At 35.1% G+C, this 18387-nt stretch overlaps 2 protein-coding genes and 1 pseudogene across 2 annotated transcripts; 1 reads left to right on the top strand and 2 right to left on the bottom strand.

Moving 5' to 3' along the window:
• Positions 1 to 1716: 1716 nt before the first annotated feature.
• LOC116267476 (cell division control protein 2 homolog 2-like) lies at positions 1717 to 3247 on the bottom strand. Its single transcript, XM_031649207.1, has 8 exons — positions 3179 to 3247; positions 2992 to 3082; positions 2878 to 2907; positions 2686 to 2795; positions 2507 to 2578; positions 2272 to 2393; positions 2037 to 2185; positions 1717 to 1775 (listed from the first exon to the last, which is right to left on the bottom strand). Exons 1-8 carry the CDS (start codon positions 3245 to 3247, stop codon positions 1717 to 1719), a joined length of 702 nt encoding a protein of 233 aa, XP_031505067.1.
• A 1920-nt stretch (positions 3248 to 5167) lies between these two features.
• LOC116267474 (cell division control protein 2 homolog 2-like) lies at positions 5168 to 7555 on the bottom strand (annotated as a pseudogene).
• Positions 7556 to 11048: 3493 nt separating this feature from the next.
• LOC116267473 (uncharacterized) lies at positions 11049 to 18168 on the top strand. Its single transcript, XM_031649206.1, is given in 8 exon segments — positions 11049 to 11075; positions 11405 to 11495; positions 14305 to 14473; positions 14681 to 14867; positions 16811 to 16874; positions 16877 to 16940; positions 17893 to 17961; positions 18078 to 18168. Coding segments are annotated over 8 exon segments (762 nt in total).
• Positions 18169 to 18387: the final 219 nt, after the last annotated feature.

The raw sequence follows: 18387 nt of genomic DNA, 5'->3' as shown, positions 1-18387 counted from the left end.
TACAATGACTACATCGCCGAGTAGTACGCTGCCCAAACCCTGGAGCACGGCTAACAAACGCAGAGGGAGAACTACCCTGATTAGAGTCATCAATATGCATCACTTGACGGCGTTGTTCCTCAGATTCCACCCGGGCATACACGTCCTCAATTCCAGGGATCTCATCACAATTGAGAATTTGACTCCTAATGGATTCAAACTCATCACGCAGACCTCCCAGAAAAATAAACGTACGGTCCATCCACTCTTTCTGCCAATACATTTCATGATCAGAACCGCACTTCTAGTCATCATTCACATGATAATCCAGTTCCTCCCATTTAGTCTTCAGGCTGGATAGAAAGATGCCACAGACAAGTCACCCTGTTTAAGAGAGTAGATGCTACGTTTAATCTGATATGTACGCAGGACTCACTTTTTACGGCCATACATCATCGCAAGCACAGTCCACATGTCATATGCAGTCAACTTTCACAAAATAAGGGGTTGAATATCAACAGAAACAGATCTAATAATCCAAACCTTAACCTGACTATCTTCCAACCCCCAAGTCGCCCATCCAGGATCAGTTTTACTATGTCTAGACTTAGTTCTCACCAGTCTCCATTTTGACAACCAGGAACCTACTGTCAAACTCAGAAGTAGACACATGTTGGGCCCTCAAAAAGATAGTACAAGTCAGCTGACTAAAAGTAAAATCATTAAGTCAAAAAAACAGAAATTTAAAGTGACAAAGGTAGTAACAAACATAACATATTGTTGCAAGCCAAGTACACCACATTCACCCACTGAATGTAACATCACATAATACACACACACACATACATATAAACAATGTTTGTAAAAGGCGCACTGTACGACCTATATGCCATATCATAATGTATCGTAACATTATTTTTTTAAATTCATAAAAAAGAACAATCAGAAAGATAGAGAAAATTCAGAAAAAATCATGAAAAACATGTTCTATAATGAACATTCATGATTCATCATTCATAAGTCATAATATGTTAAGAACACATTAAACAAATATCTTCATAAACTTTAGAAAATAATGAAAATTTATGTAAACCACTAAATTGAGAAACACAAAAGCCCTCTTTTTAACAAATACAAATGGATTTCCAACGAGTAAATTTGCCTTCAAACCGGCAGTTTCTCCGTCAATTTATTTGGAAATTGCTCTCCAAAACCAGCAAAAACTCCCCCTTCCCAAAGTTCTTAGAAGTGTTAGAAATGAAGGAAAACGGTTTTAAAATAGAAAACGATCAAAAGGGACACCATGCCACTTTCTTAAAAATAGCTCCGTATTGTAAGATATGGACTGTATCAGTCTTATCGTATGATACAGCAGCCATATCATTCCGATGCACCTACAATGCACATGCAAATCATGTGCATCGTAAGGGTATCGCATAGGTTTTGCTGCCCTATATGACATGTATTATACAATACGGCTCTATATCATACGATACAAATAACACTGCATATAAATATAAAAAAGAGGGCGCCCATGCACTAGAAGACCAATTAAGCCCTATGACTTTCAGGCCTAGTCAACAAAGCACCAAGCAGGCCAGCTACTCAACAGGTCAAATGGCCTAGTTGGTGGTATGACAAATGAGGATCTAACACAAGCAATAGTACGAGGAATCCTAAAAAATAAACCGTATAAGCCTTAAAATTTGAGGACAATAATTTTTAAAATTATCTTTTTCATAAGACGTCCGCCTGTACAGTTAATCCATCCCCTCTCATGTCAGTTACTACTAACACTGGAAACCATTATCAATCCCAAAAATTATAAGACAGCAAAAATGGGGAGGTTGATGACTTTTCTTGGCGTTTTTCATTTTAAATTCAAATGTTACATCATGAAAAAAATTTAATGCATGAGGATAAAAAGTTAAAAATTATAGATTAAGTGTTGGAACTTGGTGAGCAAAGTAATACATGTATAATTTTCTGCTATTTTCAGTTGTGAATCACTAAGTTGGATTAGTTTCATCTGCTTTGTATCCAATGCTATGGTTTACATTCCGAAAAATCATAAGCTTGTGCAGGCACCTCATTCTTTCCAGGCAAGATTGGCTTCCCATTTAGTAGCTCAGCAAAAATACAACCAACCGACCACATGTCCACAGCTGGCCCATACATAGTGGAGCCAAGCAGCAACCCTGGAGGTCTGCCAATGAATTCAACAATTAGAAAAGAGAAACTATGTCCCAAAACCAACAGCAACATCATTGACAACAAGATATGACAGGTTACCTGTACCAAAGAGTTATGAAAGGGTTTGTGAGATTTCCATTATGGTCACTAGACAAAGATCTAGCCAAGCCAAAATCTGCAAGCTTTAAATGCCCTTCATTGTCAATTAGAAGATTGGAACCGGCACAGGAGAGAAAGCAAGACGCCAAAGTAGTTAGAAGGGAAACAAACAAGCCCAGAAGACATTGCAGTATATTCTTTGGGGTGAAAACAACAACAATGCTGTCCAGTGACCTTTAATATCACGATGAAGAACTTGATTAACATGGCAATAGTGAAGTCCCGTTAACAGCTGCCTCATGTAACACTGAGATATACATAGAAAAATTCATATAAATAAGAATATATTCAATTGAGGTACTGACCACAATTAAGTGTGTTAAAATGAATTTCTTAAGCCAAAGAGAAGTTTGCCTTCATCTGGGGAACTGTAAACCGCATTCCAGGGCTATCTGATAACCAAGTCAAATCACAGTCCGTGTATTCAAATACCATATAAATGCTTCCCTTGTATTTATTGCCATCTGCACAAAAATTAATGTTTCACAATGTAATAGATAAAGGAAAAAAATATGATATTGGAATTTTAAATGCACTAAGAAATACTTGGCCATCCGTGTTCATCTTTTTCGGGTCCTGCTAATTAGATATAGAGAACATAAGATCAATGACCAACTAAAGTCATCACAATTGAAGAATACCTTGTTGAGGAAATAGAACCTGGAGATGTCACAATCTCTTTTAACTGAATGATGTTCTCATGATGAAGTTCCTTTAAAATTTTGATTTCATGTATAGCGGTTATAGCAAACTGCAATTGTAACAAAAAAAAAAAGTCAAAACTAAACTAAATGTATCCATCATCAAAAAATGTCCTATTAGATAGTAAAGTAGCTAATTGGCATACTCCTCTCTCATTGTCCATGCGTATCTTTTTCAAAGCAACAATCTCGCCTGTTTTGATCTCCCTGGCCATGTACACTTGACTGCACTTCCAAGAACAATGAGAAGAAGATGCTCATCATTATTAGAGTGTTCAGGGGCAGAGCGAAGGCAACAAGGACCTTGGCCCCACTTAAAAATAAAAAATAATAAAAAAATTACATAGAAATAAAAAAAAACACTTGTCTAATTTTGAAAATGATATTTCGGTTCTTATTTTGAAAATTCGTACCTCTTCAAAAAAATGATCGATCCGCCATGTCAACAATTGAGCCCATAAGTTACCCATTAAAATACAAGAGGCTAGTTAGCTGCCGGGTTCAGAAAATGCCCAACTTGAGGCTGCCACCATCACGTTAACGTTGTTGGCTGGTTGCCTGGAAACGGCCAGTCTTGTATGAAGACTTTCATATGCCAAACTTTGGGTCCTAATACCTGAATTCATAATAAAAAGATAAACTGCAATAGTTAGTTCCCAACTGCACATATTTATTAATTAATCACTAATTAATGACCTAAATAATTAGAAATTAGTGACCGATCAGTCACAAGCATGACCTCAACGGGTTACGTCCCAGGCGAATAATCGTAAAGCCGTTGAAGTCGTGCTGAGAATAGACAGGTTATTGGTTTCTACCTCAGAACACTTCAAGTAAAACCTAAAAATTTGATTATGAAAAATAAAAAAGAAATTTGAAAACAAAAATCAGATGAAAAAAATTAAAATAATTTTTCATAAATGACATACGTTGAACTAACTATATAGTATAATATATGCACTCAAACCTGTGAGATTGGAATCTGTATTTTTGAAAACATAATAAACTATTGCTTAAAGTCGGACCTTGGATATGGTTTCTCATGATCTCAATCCAAACCTTAAATAACAGGAAATTCTCTATAATCTGGTAAATTAAAACAATACAAAAGCGTTAAAAAATTAAAACAATACAAAAGTGTTAACAGCCATAACAAAGTACCGGCATGCTAATATAGATTAACAAACACGCTTTAGCAGGGATGGTCCAGATGGGAGGTAGGATAAAGTGAAGTCGTAGACCTGGTGACAAGGTGAACGACAGAATCCTGGAGGGGATGATAAAAGGAAGCGTGAATGAGAGGAGGGTCTGAAGTCTCTCCCTGCTCGTCCACTTCGTCTACATTCTGTAGTCTCTGTGTCTCTGAGCTACAACAACAAGCTTCCTTCAAATGAAATATTTATAGAGAGAGAGAGAGAGAGAGAGAGAGAGAGAGAGAGAGAGAGAGAGAGAGAGAAGAATTACCTCTTCTCAACATGAAAAAAAGAAACAAAGAGAATAAGGCCTTTGATGAAATCTTCAGGACACTCATCGTCTGCTTGCCAACAATTGATGGAGCATTTGCAAGATTGATCACCTAACAAGAGTATATATAGTTAATAAATAATGCAGTACAACTGAAACTTAAATGCAACAGTACATGCCAACTAGAAAGAATGCATGCATAATACTCTAGGGAGACCAAAAGCGTGGCCAATAGAGAAGCCATTGCTAAGTAGCTACATGTTGGTCCATTCATTGGAACATTCAAGCTTGATGACAACCTCATCTATAGGGCTCCAATTTGGCCCCCAGTGCCTACAAAGAGTTGGATGAACTTCACGTACATCCAAAATGCCAATGGTTTATGATTAGGCAAAATAAGACATTTGACAATCAGAACCCACAATAAGGAGATTCCTCTAAATCTTGCTCTCAACCCTGTCAACAACCAAATCTAGTAAACTCTTGGAGGATAACCTCATCTTATGTTCCCCAAGGGACACATTTACTGAAAACAAGCTTGTAGTGGTTTCATTGAAATAAAAAGATCAAGTAAAGAAAAAATAAGAAAAACACACTCTCTCCCTATCCCCATGAAATCTACACAAGATCAAAAAATGCTCACCATGACAAAGGCAAAATCACCCTCTCGTTCACACATGTAAATTCCAGTCCATGCTTTGCCCTTCATTGTCAATTAGAAGATCGGAACCTGCACAGGAGAGAAAGCAAGACGCCAAAGCAGTTAGAAGGGAAACAAACAAGCCCAGAAGGCATTGCAGTATATTCTATGGGGTGAAAACAACAACAATGCTGTCCAGTGACCTTTAATATCACGATGAAGAACTTGATTAACATGGCAATAGTGAAGCCCCGTTAACAGCTGCCTCATGTAACACTGAGATATACATAGAAAAATTCATATAAATAAGAATATATTCAATTGAGATACTGACCACAATTAAGTGTGTTAAAATGAATTTCTTAACCTAAAGAGAAGTTAGCCTTTATCTGGGGAACTGTAAACCGCATTCCAGGTCTATCTGAAAACCCAGTCAAATCATGGTCCAAGTATTAAAATACCATATAAATGCTTCCCTTGCATTTATTGCCATCTGAACAAAAATTAATGTCTCAAAATGTAATAGATAAAGGAAAAAATATGATAATGGAATTTTAAATGCACAAAGAAATACCTGGCCTTCCGTGTTCATCTTTTTCAGGTCTTCCGAATTAGATATAGAGAATATAAGATCAATGACCAACTAAAGTCATCACAATTGAAGAATACCTTGTTGAGGAAACAGAACCTGGAGATGTCACGTATAGCGGTTATAGGAAGCTGCAATTGTTACAAAAAAAAAGTCAAAACTAAACAAAATGCATTCATCATCTAAAAATGTCCTATTAGATAGTAAAGTAGCTAATTGGCATACTCCTTCTCTCTCATTGTCCATGGGTATCTTTTTCAAAGCTACAATCTCGCCTGTTTTGATCTCCCTGGCCATGTACACTTGACTGCAGTTCCAAGAACAATGAGAAGAAGATGTTCATCATTATTAGAGTGTTCAGGGGCAGAGCCAAGGCAACAAGGACCTTGGCCTCACTTAAAAACAAAAAATAATAAAAAATTTACATATAAATTAAATAGAAAACACTTGTCTTGTTTTCAAAAATGATATTTCGGTTCATATTTTGAATAATTCGTACCTCTTCAAGAAAAAATTTCTGGCTCCACCCTTTGGTGTCGTGGCGAAAGAACACGGTGATCGATCCACCACGTCAACAATTGAGCCTATAAGTTAGCCATTAAAATACAAGAGGCTGCTAGTTAGCTGCCGGGTTCAGCAAATGCCCAACTTGGGGCTGCCGCCATCACCTTAACGTTGTTGGCTGGTTGCCTGGAAACGGCCAGTCTTGTATGAAGACTTTTATATGCCAAACTTTGGATCCTAATACAGGAATTCATAATAAAATGATAAACTGCAATATTTAGTTCCCCACTGCACATATTTATTAATTAATCACTAATTAATGACCTAAATAATTAGAAACTAGTGACCGATCAGTCACAAGCATGACCTCAACGGGTTACGTCCCAGGCGAATAATCGTAAAGCCGTTGAAGTCGTGCTGAGAATAGACAGGTTATTGGTTTCTACCTCAGAACACTTCAAGTAAAACCTAAAAATTTGATTATGAAAAATAAACAAGAAATTTGAAAACAAAAATCAGATGAAAAAAATTAAAATAATTTTTGATAAATGACATACGTTGAACTAACTATATAGTATAATATATGCACTCAAACCTGTGAGATTGGAATCTGTATTTTTGAAAACATAATAAACTATTGCTTAAAGTCGGACCTTGGATATGGTTTCTCATGATCTCAATCCAAACCTTAAATAACAGGAAATTCTCTATAATCTGGTAAATTAAAACAATACAAAAGCGTTAAAAAATTAAAACAATACAAAAGTGTTAACAGCCATAACAAAGTACCGGCATGCTAATATAGATTAACAAAAATGCTTTACCAGGGATGGTCCAGATGGGAGGTAGGATAAAGTGAAGTCGTAGACCTGGTGACAAGGTGAACGACAGAATCCTGGAGGGGATGATAAAAGGAAGCGTGAATGAGAGGAGGGTCTGAAGTCTCTCCCTGCTCGTCCTCTTCGTCTACATTCTGTAGTCTCTGTCTCTCTGAGCAACAGAAACAAGCTTCCTTGAAATGAAATATTTATAGAGAGAGAGAGAGAGAGAGAGAGAGAGAGAGAGAAAGAAGAATTACCTCTTCTCAACATGAAGAAAAGAAATAAAGAGAATAAGGCCTTTGATGAAATCTTCAGGACACTCATTGTCTAAATGCTTGCCAACAATTGATGGAGAATTTGCAAGATTGATCACCTAACAAGAGTATATATAGTTAATAAATAATACAGCACAATTGAAACTTAAATGCAACAGTACATGCCAACTAGAAAGAATGCATGCCTAATACTCTAGGGAGACCAAAAGTGTGGCCAATAGACAAGCCATTGCTAAGTAGCTACATGTTGGTCCATTCATTGGAACATTCAAGCTTGACAACAACCTCATCTATAGAGCTCCAATTTGGCGAGCAGAAAGATAAAATTTGGAAATTCTGAGTTCATGCACCAAGTTAACAGGAAACAGTTTAGTAAGAATTTTATAACTTCGGTCCAAAAACTCTCAAGTTTTGAGAGTGTCAAGTTCAATACCCAATTTTGACCCAAAAACCTAGCAGTTTTGTGCAGTTTGAGGAAAATAAGAGTCCAATAAGTGGGAATTAAAGATCGAACACATGGAACAAACGGATATTATGTTAGACCAAAAAATGCACATTTACTACCTCATATAGAAACAAGTCAAAAGGTTCTTCAAGAGTGATGCTACTAGTTTAATTACAGAAGTTGAAAAATAAACAATTCCTAAAGTGTGGTTGCTTGAAAGGGCAACCCTGTGTCAATTTAGATCTTTGACTTGTGCTCCAACTCCTCCACTGAATGCATCCGCCCTTACATTTATCCAAAAGTGCCTGCGGCTGCAATGACGAACTTGAAAAAAAATGAGAACAAAGAAAAACAAGGGCATAAACCTACAGCTTAGACCCACTCACGAGCAAGAACTCTAAGCTCAACTAATAAACACTTTAAAACGATACACATGAAACAGAAAATAACCAAAATCCTTACTTGAAATCTATGTTCTCTAAATTAACTGGACCTAAATATAAGCAAATTTGAAAGACCGTGAAAGAAGCCTACACGACTTTGACTTAAGCTGTCATATCACACCCAAAATCCTAACTCAATTCAGGTAAAAGAGAGACCAATTGAAAGTTGAAACTTGTTTGGTTTCTGCAAGCAATCTAATTTCTGCACATATATGTAAATTTCTCTAGCAAAAATTCTCTGTTTTCGACATCAACTTTGCAATCACAGGGTCAGATCAGATTCCCTACAATAAAATAAACTAAAACCAAGGGATAAGTCTTGGGAAGCAAAACAAATCAATCATCAAATGTTAAAGTCACCCAAACATCCACAGATTTGGAATAGAATTCTGCAGCAATCTCTGCAATTGTAGGAGATTTCCGGTGTAGAGGGTGTGGTTTTGAGCTCTCGGGCAATGTACATGCATAACACTTGGCTTCCTACTCCTACCAATTATGACAAGCTAACGAACAAAAAACACAAACAAACAAGGACAGGATTTGCCTGTCTTTGTGCAAACTTTTGCAGCCACCATTAGTTTCTGTTTCAGCCAAAAATTTATGTAAACTCACTCAAATCAAATTGGATGCCACAACTTTGTTGGGAACTCAAATAAAAACTTGATTTTGAAGTACAAGATCATACTCTCGTGCAACGTGAATCAGCTTTTCCAAAACCACTATACATCCACAAGAACACTGATGAGTTGAGCTTTAAACTTTGACATCAGCTATATGCATCAGAAGACACGGACAATGTAAAATAAATAAATAAATAAATAAATAAATAATGATAAAAAAGTAAAAGGCTAACGACTCTTTCAAACCCTTTCCTAAGCAAACCTTAAAAGAGAAATCAACAAAAATACTGCCTAGCCTTCACAAGAAAACAAATTGAGATGGAAACATGGAAAGGGGAAGATGGAAAATTCATTACACTCAGCATCAGTGGAATATGTTGAGGGGTTTCATCTATTCTATGAATGGACTAGCGGTTTGGTAATAAAAAGGACAACATTTTTCAAAAACAGAGAGGGGCTGGGAGTTCCTCATATGCCCACGAAGTCAGGAAACATTATAAGAGATGTCAAGTGTTTACTTTTAAATAGTTTATAAATCATCAATTTAAATCATAAGCAGAAAGTGCTCGTGTTGTGCAAATGATATGCCCTTCGTTTACCCTCAATACCGTACAAGCATCGGGATTGTTGAATCTCTAGAGGGGAAGCCTTTAAATTTCCCAAAAATGAATATAAAGTAATCATCCTCAACGTCTTAGGAAATCAAAAGGAAGAGCAGATATTGACCCAAGGATCGCACATCCATGAAAGATTGTCGCATTTCAATTCTTTCGAGTTCAGCCTTCATGCCATTTATCTCTTGACAGACACCTTTTTTGTTTTTCTTGGTTTTGCTTCTTTTTCTTTCCTTTTTTTCCGCATTTGGCCTTTTGCCTTTTCATTTTTTCTTGCTTTTGATTTTCTTTTTCAGGCCGACCTTCACCTTTGACGAAATACCTCACCACCCCAAAGGCTACTACGAAGCTCCACCGCTTTGGTGGCCATGTGTAGTTTTGTCACATATCAACCCATTTCACCTTGCGGATTTTCAACATGCCAAAAGTTCATAAATCATTATCTTCGCGACATAGACATAAATCACCTATATGTCTACTCGGTACTCTTGATTATTATCTCAGAGGAACAACTACACAAGGCCCGAGCCCATCTCTCAACTCTTATTTTGCTACCTGCCAATATTTTATAAGGCATTATGGCTTTTCTCTTAGGATATTTTCCAGCTAAACCCTTACAGACACTTGATCACTAGAGCCAATAACATCTCCTAGTCTTTACTTCCTCAGCTTGATAGGATTTTTCCACATTTTCTCTTCTAATGATTGACAATAAAAAAACTTGAAAGTTTCCTTTTACTTGGGCAGGCATATCATTGCATGATAAACACTTTTAAAATGTTTTTAGGCACAATAAAAAATTTTCTCTTTCAAAAAAGTACTTGACATCAAATGACATATCACCTGGAAGTAAGAACTCTCTTCTACCAAAAGAGGAGGTTTTATGAAACCGGGCTGATTTGTTGGGTAGAAGAATGTATAGATTCTTTGGCTTTATCAAGATCCTTCTCTATCTACCGATTCTAATACCCTCACTATGCTCAATGAACATGTTTATCTCTCTTCTTGTTTTCGAAAAAACATCATTTTGAACAGGACTTGTCGTGGCCTTGACATCTTTTACAATTCTTCATTCATTTGAAACAACTATAAACCTAAGGCCTCACATGTTTCTTGTGTTTTTATTGCAAAAAGACTTTTTTACTGGAACTAATATTATGAGATTTTGTCACCAAAATGATTTTTTCTTAATAACATCACTATATTATCATGAAAAAATGGTGTTATAAGTTTGGAGTAATGTTGTAAAAGATGTATTATATTTTGTACTGATTCTGCTCAAATTAAGATATGTTAAAGAACACATCGTAAGTTGTAACATATTGTAAAAAATGTAAACTTTTAAAAAATAAGAAGATTTCAAAATCGCAAGATAACAAAATCAGAAAATACTTAAAAGAAGTTAATGCTGGAAAAATCATACTAGCTAAAAATGAAATAATAATATGGGTATCAAGAAACGTTCAATTGCATAAAGTAATAAACCATCAAATGCACAAGAATTCAGTTAGAAAAGCCACACATGTGAACTTCTTGGTCTACTTCTGCCTATTTATGGCATGCATGATGTCCCTCTAGTTTCAACACCAAATTGTCCCCGAATGGATGTTTCCCCCTCTAAAATGCAGGTGCTTCTCATGTAATACTCATAAAAACGGGTAGAGGCTGAGCCATAATCATTTAAGAAACTAAAGACTAAAGAGTATAACATTTGGCAACTTTTGAAGTGCGCCAAGAGCATAAGGTACCATGTAATGTATAATTACATTACAATATAAAGAGTGTAATCTACTTTCAGGGGCGTGTCTTGTGTTGTCTCATACCGTGGTTAAAAAATACACACGTACACAAACACTCACACATATTTATATTATAACTACTGCATTTACCATATTGATTTTAATATTTCTTTTTTTTTAATGTATGTTACTAAGTAGATTCTGTTGATTCAATTTAGATATATGGAATTCATGCTGCATCTAGAGCTGCTGTCACGACATTAAATGTTTTGCCAGGGGATCACATTCTTGATCTTTGTGCTGCTCCAGGTAATTTATTTTGTTATATAACGATTCCATTCTACTATTTTTATGTTTCTTCAAAGATTTGTTGCTCCCCATCAATTTTCCTTTTTCAATTTCTGCAATTTAGCTGATTTTCACAATATGTTACAAAATGTAATAAGTTATACAAGTTCAGTGCAAAGGAAGATTATAACAGAATGTAATATGTAGTAAAAAAACATTTTTTTCTTTGAAAATTTTAAAAAGGATAAAAAATATAAAAATTCAGTAAAAAAGTTAATTGTTGAAAAGTCATTTGCTAGAGTAAAAGACATTAGATATGAGAAGGCACAGTAATTGAAAATATATGCTATGAGGACCTGCAGTTAATTAAATTAAGTTTAAAACTTGACAATCTAAAGAGTGCATCTGTCCATGTTATAAATAACCTACAAAATTTACATGATTTTGAAAAAAAGGAGCAAAAATTCAAATTTATTGTTTTTTCAATAATAATTTTTTTTAATATATCTTAATCTTTTCATAGTTTGTCTTAACATTACCTGTTTTGGATTTTTACCATGTTTTTTGTAAGAATACAAAATTCTGATTTTGGTAGTTCTATTACTAGTTTTTACTTTTTAGTTTTTACTTTTAATTTTTAAATTCTCTGAATTTTCCTGCCTGAGAAATATGTCACACAAAAAAATTTGCGACAATGGTTTGAACATCTTAATCATGTTAAAGTGCATATCTAACAAAAAGGAACAAGATTATGAATTGTTTTGCATATAAACCAAATGAAATTTGCATCCATGAAGCTGGCCCAAATAAGTTCTAACAGAAAAGCTACAAATAATAAATCTCTAGCAACTTCTAATACACAAGTACTTAATGTGATACATTATTCTTTCCTCATGATATTAAGTTTTAGTTTAAGGTCTAACTGTGTTATCCCATCAACTATTATGTAATGCTCTCTAGAAGGTAATAAAAGAAAGGCACAAACTCATACTAGATTAATTTTACAAAATATTGCCAGAACTCATCCATTGTGAGATGAAGATGGATCATCCTCATTGAAAATATCCGGAAATTTGGCATGATGAGAGATAGTTCATATATTATGTAAGATTTGATAAAACTATTATAGTGTATAACAGCATCAAATTTTTTATGCAATTGTGAATTAGAACAACTAATAATTTGATGTACTTTATTTTCTCATAATTGTCTAGTGTTTGATTTATTGCATTTTTATAGCAGTTACAGTTTTAATCTATCGATGGATCAAAAATCTGAAAAAAAGGCCTGCCTGGCAATAACATGGCTTTCTTAACCACACAAGTCCACGAATGATAAGAAGTATCAATACATGATAATTGGTAAACAAAAACTGTTTGTCTAAAGTGATGCAGGAAGCTAATATCATATCAATGTTATTCCGTGCTGCAGACTTCAAATGAAAACAAATGCACTGTAGAATGTCTGGTATAGTTGTAACTTGTACAAGTATATAGTTTCTTGTTCCTCAAAGAATTTTACTATGAAAAGAACCCTAAAGAACAAAGTGCATTGGCCTTTCTAAAATTATTGGTCCTCTTTTAGACGAGTTAAAAGAGCTAATTATATCTAGCTATTTTTCATCAGCTTTGGTCATACATTAATGGAAGGGTGAGAAATTTGTCATCTTTTTCATCTTAAACGTATTGTTATTTGTTGGTGTAAACATGGATCAAAGTGGAGTACTGAATTGTGATCACGTAGTGCACGGTGGATTCTAAAGGCCAAAGCAACTTGTCAATAAAAACTATACTTTAAGTTCTTCAATGCACAGCTAGTGCAGGTTCAAAGCTTAAGCAGTTATGACTTTCAGACCTGTTCAAGGTTCATCTGCATGTGGAAACTCTACTGGCACCATGAAAGATATATGCCAAAATCCAAATTAACATATTGATGTCTAATTGTGGTTGACATTGAAGAGAAAGGAAACTGGCAACTTTAAGGGAAACAAAATGAGCAGCAGTTCAATCACGTGGAAAATAGGAAGACATGAGTTGCAAATTTTCTGATCTACCATAGTAACTAATGGTTGGTCATTATCAAGCTTGCAACTACGTTCACTTACCTTTGTTTTGGTGAACTGTACTTCAAAGAAAGCCCCACAAACTAACTAAATAAGAAGAATTATGCTCATAAGCTATAGTATAAAATAAAGTAATAGTTGTTGTTCAGTAACAATGAGTACAAGCATGATTAGATTACTTCAATCGGGACACCTGTTGTAAGCATGAAATTATCAATTCATTAGAAAATCAAAGAAAGAGTTATAGTACTAAATGTTTTAACATCAAGAGCAAAATGAAGACTAATATATAGCAAAAGATAACATATAGACTGTGTATCAGAACAAATTAATGAACCTATGGAGTTATGACTCAAATGACTACACTATACTTGTGTCAAAGTTGAGTCTGATATGTATCTATAGTTGATTGAGCCTGAAATCTCTTGACCACTGAATTTGCTGCACCTACATCCACACCAGAACCTGGTGCAAGTGGTACATGGGTGTGATAACCTTCTTAAAAAGTCTATTGCATGGACTTGGACAATATCTTAAGCTGTTTTCTTTGCATATGAAGTGTGTTATCACTAACTTTCTCCAGACACCATCTGCATTGTGTTTAGCAGATTTTCTCTCAACTACGTTGCATATTTTTGTAACTTGCATTGACATTCGTCCATTTAAATCTGCATAATTAAGCATGATCGAACCGTTGAAAGCATGTTTTTTACATTTTTTGCTTGAGCTCCAGGCCAGCATCTGATTGCCATATTTTCTCTATATCAGGTGCAAAGTTATGCATGCTTGCCGAACTTCTTGGCAGCTCAGGTTCGCTAACTGGAGTAGACATTGCAAAAAGCCGTCTGGCTGCATGCAGGACAATGTTGCAAAAATATGCATTGGGGGTTCGTTGTAGGCTTTTTGTAGCAGGTGGAACACCCTTTTCCCTCTTGCCTTTGGGAACTTGCACAGAGAACCAACCAGTGATGGTAAAGGAGAAAAATTGTAGCACATGCTAACTTGATACTTTTCTTAGCAGCAAGAGTTTAATGCGCATTCAGCTAAAGATATCATGCCTTTGCTGTATACGTCTTTCCCTTTACATGTTAACTTACTATGTCTAGGAATCAGAAAATGGTGATTATAGAGGAAAGGAAGATGTTTATCAGGAATGGTCATCTAGAGTACCTTGGAGTGAAAGAAGAAAGTCTAAACACACTAATAGAATATCGAAAGCCAATACATGTGAATTGATCTTCTATGGAAAGCATTCTGGAGTAATTGGACTAAGAAAGGAGCAGCTGTTTCAAACTGGAAAAGAAGAGGGTAATGATGGTGGATACGACAAGGTATGCTATCTTCCATGGTCATCTGGAAATAACATGTCATTTCGGTATCGGTTTTTGTATCCCTCTCGCTTCACAGTTCACTCAATTGTTAATTGTTTAGATGAAGCACTTAAGATGCCTTTGATATTAATAAAATACCCACCTTATGTAGAACAGGTAAAACAAGTTGCCATGCATGATTCTTTTCTCTTTCTAAGGAAAATGCATCTTTTTGTATTCAAGATCTCCACTGATTTGGCAGCATGTTTCCTATAAACTGGTGAACTAAAAGCTTTAAATATACCTCACTTTTGAGAGAACTTCCAAAAAATAGAATTCCAGAATGACACCATGTGGAGTTTCAACCATGCCCACAAATATTGTGATATTTTCGAAAATTTCGCGATATTAACGAACAAAACAAAAGAAACGATAAAAACGAAGAAATATTGCGATTTTTTGAAAAAAAGTTAAAAATAAATTTATAACAATTTATCACGATTTTTGCATTTATTTTTTCTTTCACTTTCTGTTTTTTATTTTTTTCAACTTTTGTTTCATTGTGTTATTTCCTCTTGTTTTAAGTATTTAACATGACCTCCTAAATGCAATACATTATTTTCATTTCTTGTATTTTATCGAACATTTTGATTTTTAAATTTTAAAAAAAAATCCAAGATTTTCCAGAAATTTTCCTTAAAAGAAACTTTGTCGATAAATACATGAGAAAAACCTTGCCAATAAAAGCCCGAGAACGATATTTGTGGCTATAGTGTCAACATGGAAAAGTTCATGGCCAACCATATAAAGAAGTACAGTGTTAACGTAGTGGAGAAAGGAGAAAGGAGAAAGTGGAGTTGTAAGGAGGAAGGAGAAGGAGAAAAAGGAAGAAGAAGGGAACCCATCTACAGCAGGAGGAGTAGTGGCTGCATGGTTCGACCATCAGTGGAGGGAGACACAGAAAAGATCCAAAAAGTGAATCATTTTACAGTTTATGAAAAGTTTCTTTTTGATATTTTATGCTTTTACTTTTGAAGTTATCTTTTTATTACAATTTACATGAAGAGGATTATTTTACAATTTTCAAAAAGCTTCTTTTCGCTCTTAACTCTCTCCCTCTCTCTCACACACACACAAAAACTCATGCACAAACATATCATTGCTGCACCTACACCCAAGCTTTCTCAAGAAGTGTCACCTGCACCCTGAATCCATTTCGGATGAAAATTAGAAGTTTTTTTTATTAGTTTATGCCTAAGGAACTCAGTAGCAGCTTCTCACGTTCAATGGGGGCATATGTTTGTGTTATTTTATTAGATACTTGCTTTATTGGATATACATTGTAGGTATTGAGGTTCAGCCTGATTTAGATTTGGATACTAAAAGCAATGCAGAAGTGCTGTTGTATGTTTGTTGTGACATATTCACCAAGCCCATTACCAACTAAGTTGCATTCAGTGGTTCTCAGATTGATTTTTGGCTTTAATTGAATTTTCACTATTGATTGAACCTGAAATTATGTGTTTCTGTTGCACGATGCAGGCTTGGATGACATATTGACATCCCTATGGCCATCATATGAAAATTAGGATTTTGTTTGAAATCTACTTTCATAAGGTGAAAATGATCGTGAACAGTTGTTTTGTTGAATAATGCATGAAGTTCATGAACATTTACTTCAGGGGTGCAATAATGCTTTGAATCGATGCTGTTAATTCTCTAGAGGGACAAGAATAGCTTTGCTATTGGACTAGTATTTTGTGGTGTCAGTGTAATTTAGTACTTGTCTTTCTATTCTTGCTACATAGGAGTAGCATTATACCTTTAGGCTAGCTGTGAGTTGCCTTATCACGGTTGCTAGAATGAAGAATTTTAGGTGACTTATGTTCTCTGTTCTTCTATCTCTGTCCTTTATCATCATTGTACGTATTTATTTTTTCTGTGTGTTTCTATTTATTTGTTAGGTCTTGGTTGATGCTGAGTGTACACATGATGGGTCTGTTAAGCACATCCTCAAGTTTGAAGATTGGGATGGGACACTCTTCAAAGAAGACTGTTGGATGCAGAAAGAATTGGTTCATTGACTCGACTCCAGGCAAAATATGTTGAATCCCTAGCCGTATCTATCTAGAGATTTTAAATTGATCATATTTTAGTTACAGGTTTTCACCTGCTGAATTAACATTCCTATGATCCTTATTTATGTTTTCAAATTACTGACGCTGAATTGCTTTAGAAAAGACATGTGAGCCTTAAGAACAGCCCCACTAGGGATTCCTGAGTTATGAGGAGATATTGGTTTCCATTTGTTACTGATCTGATTGGCAAATCCAACCCTCTTCACGAGTTTGCGTGGCCCTTGCCTGTCAGTGTATTTGTGGTGCTATCCATTTTGCATTTTAATTATTTGAAGTTTCCTTTTTTAAAATGTAATTGTCAACTTCGATTAGTTTAAAGTTTAAACTCTAAAGAATAATGTAGTGGATGTTTATACTTGTATGACCATGACCGAAAATGGAAGAGTTATTCTCTTGGGTACGATTCTGGGCAGCAAGGCTATAATCCGTTATATGACCTGGTAAAATAGGAAGTACAACAGCTAGGAGGCACTTCTACGAAAAGTGCTTCAAACTCTTTTTTTTTTCGTATCAAGCCACTAGGAGCAACGTGGTAGTAATCAGGATTATGAAGACATTTTACTGTAGATCAATGTCTTCTCCTAAAAGGTTAAAATCAGGAAGCATGGAGCACCACACCATTTTCTGTGCATCTGTATTTAGATGTCTAACAACAACTGATTATTTTTAGACGTTATGAAACTTGACTTGATTTTTAGATACTTGCCTTTCAGGAAGGAGCACTCTTTAAAATTTTTAGTTTTTCTGTTTTGGTTATTGTTCTTCCTATTTTTTGGTTGAAGTTGTTAATCCTTTTCTCATTGCATCATTTTATTCTCCTTTTTCTCTCTTTTTTGGTTGCTTCAACCTTTCCGCAGATCTATTTGATCTAAATGCTACATGAATGATTTTTCTTAAAACTCGGTGCGGTTACAGCTTCTTACTAATGGTTTCAGATTGCTTAAAGTTGGAGGGTCACTTGTGTATATCACATGCAGGTAAATATCTATATTTAGGACTTGGGACATCAATGCATTTTTTTTTTAATTTCATGTTATAGGCCTTTTGTGGGGAATTTAATCCTATAGTAGTTGACGACTGCTGCCTTGAACAGCTTGACTGTTGCTCAAAATGAAGATGTGGTTTAGCAGTTTCTTACAAACAATCCTTCTGCTGGTAATAACGCTATCCAAGATATCCTTTAGGAAATCTTAGTTGCAGTTCTTTAGTTCTTTGATGAATATTTCTGTAATACCTGTTTGTTTTTCAAGTGATACCTACCATGGAAGAGTGAAGTTAAAATCGAAAAAGACGTGTTAAATACACGAAAAATAAGTCAACCGTATAAAACGGCAATAACACGCGTTTTTTTTTTAAAAGCTAGAATATAAAAAAACATGAAAAATGCGTATTATACGTTTTTT

This window comes from Nymphaea colorata, chromosome 14, assembly GCF_008831285.2.
Source record: "Nymphaea colorata isolate Beijing-Zhang1983 chromosome 14, ASM883128v2, whole genome shotgun sequence".
NCBI lineage: Eukaryota > Viridiplantae > Streptophyta > Magnoliopsida > Nymphaeales > Nymphaeaceae > Nymphaea > Nymphaea colorata.
Note: the sequence above shows the minus strand (reverse complement) of the source record. Positions and strands in the feature narration are given on the sequence as shown.

Coding starts and splice junctions, on each gene's coding strand:
- LOC116267476 (XM_031649207.1), bottom strand. CDS start 3,247: ATGGCCAGGGAGATCAAAACAGGCGAGATTGTTGCTTTGAAAAAGATA. Junction 2,186..2,271: donor TTCATAACTCTTTGGTACAG/GTAACCTGTCAT, acceptor ATTCATTGGCAG/ACCTCCAGGGTTGCTGCTTG. Junction 1,776..2,036: donor AGCTTATGATTTTTCGGAAT/GTAAACCATAGC, acceptor AATGGTTTCCAG/TGTTAGTAGTAACTGACATG.